Source organism: Electrona antarctica (assembly GCF_951216825.1).
Source record: "Electrona antarctica genome assembly, chromosome: 8".
NCBI lineage: Eukaryota > Metazoa > Chordata > Actinopteri > Myctophiformes > Myctophidae > Electrona > Electrona antarctica.
In genome coordinates this window covers 54,995,195-55,004,966 of record NC_136789.1, presented here as the reverse complement: position 1 = coordinate 55,004,966, position 9,772 = coordinate 54,995,195, and the positions used below count along the sequence as shown (strand labels likewise).

The following is a 9,772-nucleotide window of genomic DNA, read 5'->3' as shown; positions in this document are numbered from 1 at the left end:
GCCTCTCGCTAGCTGTCTGTCTGCCTAAACCGCTCTGTCTGCCTCTGTCTGTCACCTGGTCGGCTAGCATCGGCGCACCCGTCTGCGCGACTTTGACCGCAAGGCCAGCAGGAGGAGGAACCCTGCTGGCGTCTGTCCCTCTATCGACCCGTCCCGTCTCTCTCTCTCTCCCGCACGGGCCTCTATCCCCGCCGGCCGTCTGCCTGCACCTCTCCCTCCCGCCTGCAGAGGTGCTCTCCCTGCGGCACTGCAGCCGCAGGGCGTGCGCGAGCGCGCTGCCGACGGCGGAAGGGCCGCGGGAGGCCGACGGCGGAGCCTCCCGGGAGGCGAGTTTTTTATTCCTATGATGGGAGGGAATTTGGAGCGCTGTGATTGGTTGTCAGTGGAGTAGGAAGCGCTGGGCTGTGTTTTGGACCGCACACAAGTGTTTATGCCTACTAGTACTCTATGACTAGTACTAACCCTATCTCTAACTCTAACCTAAACATAACCGCAAGCAGGGGAGCAACGCATCCCTCACCAACCTTAATCCAAAAACTATTAACGTACCCCTCACCAACCTTAATCCAAAAACTATTAAAAAATCCGCGGTAGTAAAATATGTGGCGGAGTGGTAAAACGAGCGCTCCTAAACCTGAGCTATCCTAGGAATAAAAAACTAGCTCCCGGGAGGCGTCCATCCTGACTCCTCCTCCTCGCCGTGCGAGCCTGGCAGCCGTCAGCAAGGAGTCTGATGATGCTGGACCGCACTGCGCCTCCGGTGGCTCGGGGGTGCTACTGCCCGCGTCAGAGGTCATAGTGTCTGTGGCGTTCCTCTTCAGCTCCTATAGCGATGCTTGGTGATTTCGTCTGGCTGTCCCGGGTCACCTGCCACAGTAGAGTGAGTGTATAGAGAGTATGATTTTGCCATCAGGACACGCCCCCCTCATCTAGACTGAGTGGCAAAACATTGAGCAGCATGGAGTGTTGGAGTTTGGAAGCACTCGTTGGAAATCACTCAACCGTCCTGTTTCTAAATGTCACATAATGCAGGAGGCAGCAAAACGTTGTGTTATTGAAAACAAGCACTTCCAAACTCTGACACTTAGAAAAATAATCAAATGCAGGGTATTTCTTGACAGAAAGTAGCTCATAACGTTTCTATGGTTTTTATGAAACAAAAACTTTGCAGATAGAAAGAGGATAATTCAAGCTTTTCGTACAGCTGCAATGTTGGTGAGTTTAACATTGTTTAATGCAATCAGACGACTTTTCTGTTTGGATGAATGGGCTGTCAAGGCCAGAAAGTAGTTTTTTGCCACTCAGTGGGCGTTCCCGCATAACTTCCAGGTACGATGATGTCACGCGCATACCCTCTATACATGTCAGAGATGGCGACTTGTTATTCCATCATAACATTTAAGGATTAAAACATTAAAACAAACACTTTTGGAGACATGCACTACTTGGACGTTATCATAACTCTGTTACTTCAGTGGAAACTAAATGGAGGTTGGAACTTTACCATCCAATGTTAGTAGTACATTGTGCTTTCCTGAAACTGCACTGAACACAGCTGCGCAATTGATTTGATTGATACTCTAGACTCGAGCTCCGAGACTCGCGGGCATCTCTGGTTTATACATTGTATTAACATTCTCCACCATACAGACTGTATGCGTTATGTTGTATTAACATACAGATTGTATATAAAAACAGATCTCTATTGCCTGGCTTTGTGTGTAGAGCTGAGCGTCGGTTGAAGAGCCGGTGTGTAGCTACTGGCACACGTCTGGGGGACACTCTGGGGCTCTGTGACGCTCCACTGGGTCAACGGGGGGACGAGGGGGGCTCTGTGAGAGAGAGAGAGAGAGAGAGAGAGAGAGAGAGAGAGAGAGAGAGAGAGAGAGAACCAAACACAAGCACACCTCAATGGAGTTGAAAACAGTCCACTATACGTATTAGAACAGCCCTACAGATGGAACAAAAACAGCCTAAATGATTATCAGAATGCAATTGGCAATCACAAAATTCAATCACTACAAAATACTTTCTTTCTTTCTTATCCAGTCATATCCTCAAAACGAAGGAGTAAACATGGCTGTACAAGATATCAATCATGAATTTGTCAAATTGGCAACCTTATCAAACTTAAAGGAGCATTCAGTGATTTGGGTGATTTGGATTCTCAATTCCTTAGACTGAAACGAATCTGTAACAGTCAGTCAGATTTTGAAAAAGAGAGAGACATCATGTACAGAAACTTTGCTGAAAGAGGGTACCCCAAAAAATGGCTTGACTCTGCTTTAACTAAATTGAATAATCCAAACCAGGTTGCACAGACCAAAAAGAAACATTCATGTGCCTGCATCACTATACCTATAATCCTTTGAGCAATGATATACGTAGCATCATAGAGAAACACTGGCATGTTTTGTCAGCTGATCCTGAGGGTGCCAAAGTGTTCACTGACCCAGACTGCTACATACCCCCCCAGCAACACACGGGGCGGCTGGATGGAGTCACCGGCTTCTACCCTTGTCTACATTGTGTTGCCTGTAAAAACTCCAAGAAAATGAACACATTTACAAGTGCAGTTACTAACAAACAATACACTATCAGACAATTTGTAAATTGTAGTTATTCTATATAGTCTACATGATTTCATGCAATCTACAGTATGTAGGCAAAACATCCAGGGCAGTACGCACACGCATCATAGAACACATGAGTGCCATTAGATGCAAGGACATCAAATCTCCTGTCGCAAGACATTTCATGGAAGCCGGTCACTCCATAGCAGATCTGTCGTTCACAACAAGTTAAGAAATCTATAGAAGAGGGGGTGATTTAGACACTAAACTCCTCCAAACTGAATCTAGATGGATTTTTTATTTAGAGTCTGTCACTCCGGGTGGCCTGGACGAAGATCTCTCACTCCAGTGCTGCCTATAGAGAAGTTATTTTCGAAAAGTGTTTTGTATAAGACTGTCAAAATGTGGTGTATGAAGTACTCATGTTTCCTATATAACTGTATGAAATTGGTGACATCAGGTGATGTCACCAATTAGTAATTATCAGCACCTGAGCTGTAGCCTATTGTTTGAGCTCTTTAAGAGCAAGTTCTTTGTCTGTGCAAATCATATAGCACTGACGAAGGTCTTAGGACCGAAACGTTTGCTTTTTAATTGCACTTTAATTGCACTATGAGCACAGAGCACTGTATGAGCATGTTAAAATAAAAGGAAGAATGTTTCCCTAAGTCTCAGTCTATAGAAGTTTTTACTTAATTTTGTTATACAGTGAGCGAGTCGTGTTCGGTCAAGTTTTCCTCTATGTTTTTGAGACCACCGCTCCTGTAGTTAAGTTTGAAAAAAAGGACGAAGAAAGGCGCAACAGTACAAGGACACAAATATTATGGGTGCAGTTATGTTACAATCACAAGCTTATGACACATGTCTTGGAATCATGATAATAGTGATTAGCCATATATATCTAATAGCCATATTCGTTCACACAACGGTGCTCACACACACACACGCACGCACGCACGCACGCACGCACACACACACACACACACACACACACACACACACACACACACACACACACACACACACACACACACACACACACACACACACACACACACACACACTCACACACACACACACACACTTGGACTTGACTCGAACACTTCTGGAAAGGGTGAAGATGTGCACAGACAGAAAAGACATATTGACGGAATATCAATCTATATTCGAGTGATCATTTTTTTCATCTGAACATCCCAATTAAAGGCACACTCACAAAACTCAGCGAGGAACACCTGACCCAAAACTAACCGCTACTTTTATTTTGACTTGACAGCTGATTAAACAAAATATCTTCACAGCTCTAGCTCTGCCAATGTCTGGGTTTCCGAGGCTAGCTCTGCCCCACCTCGCCAGCTCTTATCACTTAACACATGTTGGACTTCCCAGGTGGTCCTTGACTTCACAGCACCGGTGGAAAGAGTACTCCCATTCTTTACTCAAGTAAAAGTATCAATACTAAATTACTACAAAAGTACTACTAAAAGTCAAGGATTCAAAATGCACTTGAGTAAAAGTAGAAACTCATTATGCAGAATGTTCAAGTGTATAAAAAATCATTTGAAAATAGCAGATCTACAAGCTCACAATGCATTGAGCCTGTCCATGGGCTATTTTCAAATGGCCGAAATGTATAGGGCTGAAGTGGTTAATGTATGTTTTGTAATAATAATCAAAGTAACTAGCAAATAATGTTTTTTTTAAATAAATGTAGTGCAGTAAAAGTACAATATTTGCCTCTGAGATGTAGTGGAGTAGAAGTGCAGTACTTACTTTCCACCGCTGTTGACTTCACAGCGTGTAGAGAGTAACTTTCCACGTACAGTATAGGTACAATGACGTGTCCAGTCCGTGCCAGCCAGGTAGGGGTCGGGCCGGCCGCCGGGGCAAGATGGCATCCAGGATATATAAGGCCACGGTGGCATTCTGTGGTGCGTGACAGTCACCCCGAGGACGAGCCAACAACATGATGCCCTCGTGTGCTTTGTTTCTCATCCTTCTGACGGGTAAGAAGGCTATATGTATTCAACTAACCAATTGGTGGGGTTTTTTTTTACAGGTACTGTTCATTTCGTGATTAATGCTCTACTTCTCTCATCTTGCTGTATTTCTCCCATTATTGTCCAATTCAACGTGTGCGTCTCTGCATCCAGCTGGGGAGAGAGTGTCTGCGTGGGACAACGCCTATGACCAGCCCCTGTATGCCGTGTGTCCCGGTGGCTCCGCTGTCTCCCAGATCACAAGGTCTGTCTGTCTGTCTGTCTGTCTGTCTGTCTGTCTGTCTGTCTGTCTGTCTGTCTGTCTGTCTGTCTGCCTGCCTGCCTGTCTGCCTGCCTGCCTGCCTGCCTGCCTGCCTGTCTGCCTGCCTGTCTGCCTGCCTGCCTGCCTGCCTGCCTGCCTGCCTGCCTGCCTGCCTGTCTGCCTGCCTGTCTGCCTGCCTGCCTGCCTGCCTGCCTGCCTGCCTGCCTGCCTCGTCTACCTGCCTTCTCTGCCTGCCTGCCTGCCTGCCTGCCTGCCTGCCTGCCTGCCTGTCTGTCTGTCTGCCTGCCTGCCTGCCTGCCTGTCTGTCTGAAGCCACTTGAACCAAGGGCCAGGTTATAAGCGCATCACTAGTGAAAAAAATAAATGTGTTGCTGGATTTTTTTCCCCGGAAGCTCAGCCACATACACAACTTTTAAAACGTATTACAAGAGGCAACCACACTTGCCATTGCTAATTGCATCATTACAATTACAATTTACAATTTAGGCATTTAACAGTCGCCCTTAATCCACCAGAGCGATTTACAGTAAGCAAGAACAAAACACATGGTAATACATGAAATACATAATAAATAGTCATCACATGATAGTTAGTGTGGTTGCTATATATATTTGGTGTCCGGGTAGCTCAGTCGGTAGAGCTCTCGCCTTTGGACCACAAGTGCATAGGTTCGATCCGGGAGGCATACTTTGGTTAGACATAGCATTGGTTAGACATAGGTGCATTAAGACGACCGGATTAAGGTTGGTGAGGGTGCGTTAAGGGTTGGGAGAGGGTTAAGGTTAGGTTTAGGTGTGCTGCCCCGTGGGAGGTTAGGGTGAGGGTTTGAGATAGATTGTAGGACTAATGATTGGTCTAACCAATGACTAGTCTAAACTAAGTACTACTCCGGGCACCGCCAACTCAGTGAATGAGTAGCACGGCTTGGTGCAGCAAGTCATGCGGGAAGTACTGGGAGCTGATGGTAGGTGTGGCGCTCCACCTCAGCAATCCATCTCCCAGGGGTCTAGCACATTGTAACGGGGATAGACTTCTGCGTGTTACCGGCTGATACCGACAATAAGCCACTCCCGACCTACTTCTATATAGGCAACACACAATTGTTCTCAGTCTGAGACATTTTTGCCAGCAAAGTGAGTAACAGGAGTATCTGCTTCTTGTTAACTTTTCCACAACAGAAAAGTGAAGCTTTTGGTCATGCTTCACACATTGCTGTCACTGTTGTCATGCTTCACATGCCATCACACTATATAATATGAATTAATGGCAAGACGGAATTCAATCTCACATCAGTGTAGTGATTCTAGTAGTAGTTCACATTCCACATTATTTGTTTGTAATCTTTTTCAAAGTGCACACAGCGACCAACACGAGGACCGCGTGTGGAGGATCGGTTGCAAGAGAGCGATGGAGTTCAGAGACTGCTACTGGACCAGCTACGTCAATGACTTCGACCTGCCCTTCGACTTCCAGTGCCCTCGGAACTACGTGATGGCAGGGATGTCCAGCTACCACGACAACCAACGCGAAGATAGGCGGTAAGGGGTTAGGGGTTCTCTCAGTTAAGGGGGGTTCTTGTAAAAAATAAAACATTTGAGAACCACTAGTATTATATGGAATCCTAATATGCCATAGTGTTAAATAGTAAATCAGTGTCATACATATTCTGAAGAAAACCTGGAATTGACATTCACTAATTGGGTGTGGCGTAAATCAGTGCTATTGAACACCCTTTACGTTGTTGTTTCGAAAATATTGAACCAATGGAAAGTAGTAAAAAGTGCTTTGGACCAAACCACTTAACTCCATTAATTGGACCCTCAAATTGTCTGCTAAAGCAACTAACTCCACCACCTGTCCCCCTCTCATGGAAGTAATTGACAATATATAAAGTTACAACACCGACTTTGATGAGGCTGTATAAAAAAAATACGTTTTTCATTTCCTGAAAAATGAACATTTTGGAGTTATGAGGTTTCCTCCCGACAGCAGAGATATAATGGTGTTAAAAACAAAATCAAACATTTGCCACCCACGGACATGAGTCACATGACAAAGTCTTTGCCCATGGACACATTTGTCACATTTGTACGGACATATTTTTGACTCCTCATTCATATAATTTCAGTTGGCAGTACTTCTGCTGCACGGCACCTGGTCTGACCTTGAGCACGTGCGTGAAAACCCCCGAGGTCAACGACTGGGACGCGTACCTCAACTGGCAGGTGCCCGGAGCCCGGGACTACGTGACGGGAGCGGCCAGCAGGCACGACAACCAACGCGAGTAAGTCCTGTAGACATAATGGGTTAAACTGGGGTAAATAATGGGTCTTAACCCGTTTTGGGGCGGGAACCCCTTTTGGTGTTTTAAGCACTATGTTGTACTTTAGCTGTTGAAAAATAGCATCTACAAAATAGCATCTACAAGCTCATAGTGCGGCACTCGGTGCCGCACTATGAGCGCTATTTCACGATTTTTCAAAAATAGCAGAGCCGCACTATGAGCTTGTAGATCTGCTATTTTTGAAAAATCGTGAAAATGTTGCCCAAATGTTTGAATATATTCTTTCAGAGCGAACGTTTTGAACTCAAATCTTTGCTTCTGGGGGAGGTCCCTGGAACAACATATTTTCTGATGGGGCTCGGCGGGCTATTACATCAATTTTTGGGGGTCCTTGACATGAAAATGTTTGAGAACGACTGACATAGAAACATGGGTTTTTCAGAAAACTGTCAGAATTTAGAAGACATTCATAGAATCGTCCTCAGGTCTAAATGGGTTAATAATGGGTTAAACTTGCACGTGCCCGGAGACCGGGACTACGTGACAGGAGCACCACAATCCTAGAAGAGTGTAGAAGACCACTGGTTCCCAAACACTGGGTCAGGACCCATTTGTGGGTCGCGGACAAATTTGTATGGGTCCCTTATTTCTTTTCGTTTCCTACATTTTCTTTTTATTTATTATTTCAAAACATTTTCAAAAAACATTCAAATCAAAGAAATTCCATAAATTAGAAAACAAATGTTTAAGTAGTAATGAAAATAGCCGATCTACAAGCTCACAATGACACGCTGTGAGCTTGTAGATCGTCTGTTTTCACTTTTGGGTCCCAGGGAATCATCAAAGTTCTCTTTTGGGTCTCGAGCTAAAACGTTTGGGAACTACTGCTGTGGACAGTAAGAAAGTAACCAAGTACTTAAGTAAATTGAGTTATTTGTACTTTACGTGAGTAGATTTCCTTCTACTCACTACCCCTCAAATCCAATTATTGTACTTTTACTGCACTACATTTATGTGAAAGCTTTATAGTTACTAGTTACTTTGTAGATAGTTTTTCCTCACACGCACGCTCGCAGCCACTCACGCATGCACGCATGCAGCCACGCACACACACACACACACACACACACACACACACACACACACACACACACACACACACACACACACACAAGCACTGTTCAAGATCTGCTTCAACTGTTTTATATTCTGGAAAAGCCATTTGCCTATAGTTGTTTCATAGTAATTCAAGAGACTATGGACTGCAGTTGTATTTTATAAGATAGGCTATACTATGCTGAGTAATGGTTTGCTTATTTTCTTCTCCATTACAGGGATCGTCGCTGGAGCTTCAGATACTGCAGAGCAAACTGAAACATGCAGCTAGCTAGCTTCTGCTAGCTCAGTGCTTCTCAAACATCTTCATTTCAACAACTCCCATAACTCTGAGTGTGTGCATTTGTACACTCTCAAGTTGAAACCCCCACAAGGAACCCTATATAGGGTCCCCTGGACCCCACTTTGAGAACCACTGTGCTACCTGTTCCCTGCACTTACATACAATAATTTAATCATGCCAGTAAGTGCCAAAATCAGTTTCCATTAGTCCTGTAGTCTATGACTGATGTATTGCTTCTAGCCATTTGATCAATAAATGCATGCAAAAATGTGTCTCATTGGTGAAAGAAGCAGCCTTAAAAGTATTGCTGCACTGAGCACAATTGCCACAGGGATAGTTTCCCTTGGGCAAGGGACTCAGGAGGGTCTGTATTTGAGTGACCCTGGGAGAATGAAAGTCAGCATGCACAAGAGTGTCTCTCAAGTTTTTCCCCCGTCTGGATGAGAATAAGGGGGGGTCTTTGAATAGAGGTGCCAATTCTGGGTCTGATGTTAAGATATGCCAATGCTTTTTAAAAGTAGCTTTAATCTTGTGAGCATAAGGCGAATGTGTGGTTACACATGTAACTGAGAATTTTTTCTCCTTTTTTACACTTTTAGATAATAGCTCAGAACGGGGCTTATTTGAAGCCAGTGTATACGCTCTGTCTAAACATTCAGACAAATAACCTCTTTGTGCAAACCTGACTCAGCAGATTTTTTAACAAAATCATCATTGGAGGAACATACTCGCTTAAGTCTATATAACTGGCTAATAGGTAAAGACCTGATGAGGGGCAGAGGGTGATTACTAGTGGCCAATAGGAATGTGTTGTTTCTTTTTGATACAAGGTTGTGGACTGACTGCCTCTGTTCATCATTATCCACATGTCTAGGAAATGTACCTTTTCTTGGCTACATTCCAAAGTAAACTTCAAATTGGGATCAAAATTATTCAGTAGTGTCACAAAACTTTGAATTTCCTCTAAGGAACCTTTGAACACACAGAATATATCATCAATGTATCTAATCAATTTTATAATGTTAGATTGATAGATGTTCTTTGTAGGATATTGTATACATAGTTTTCTTCAAAATGACCCATAAATAGGTTCGCATAGTTTGGTGCAAAAATAGAGCCCATGGACGTACCAGAAGTTTGTAAGTAAAAATCATTGTCAAAACTGAAATAATTATATTTCAGAACAAAAGAGGCTAGATCAAGTATGAAATGGTTCGGTGGTGTAGCTGTGGCCGTTCTGCTAGACAAATACTA

General features: G+C 44.1%; 1 protein-coding gene across 1 annotated transcript; it reads left to right on the top strand.

Annotated features, from left to right (window-relative positions):
• Positions 1 to 4,518: 4,518 nt before the first annotated feature.
• On the top strand, positions 4,519 to 7,123 carry LOC306928853 (hemagglutinin/amebocyte aggregation factor-like; the record flags this gene model as incomplete). The annotated part of the gene is made up of 4 exons (XM_079509127.1): positions 4,519 to 4,579; positions 4,727 to 4,817; positions 6,188 to 6,373; positions 6,964 to 7,123. The coding sequence occupies exons 1-4, from the start codon at positions 4,540 to 4,542 to the stop codon at positions 7,121 to 7,123; spliced, it is 477 nt and encodes a 158-aa protein (XP_079365253.1). The 5' UTR covers positions 4,519 to 4,539.
• Positions 7,124 to 9,772: the final 2,649 nt, after the last annotated feature.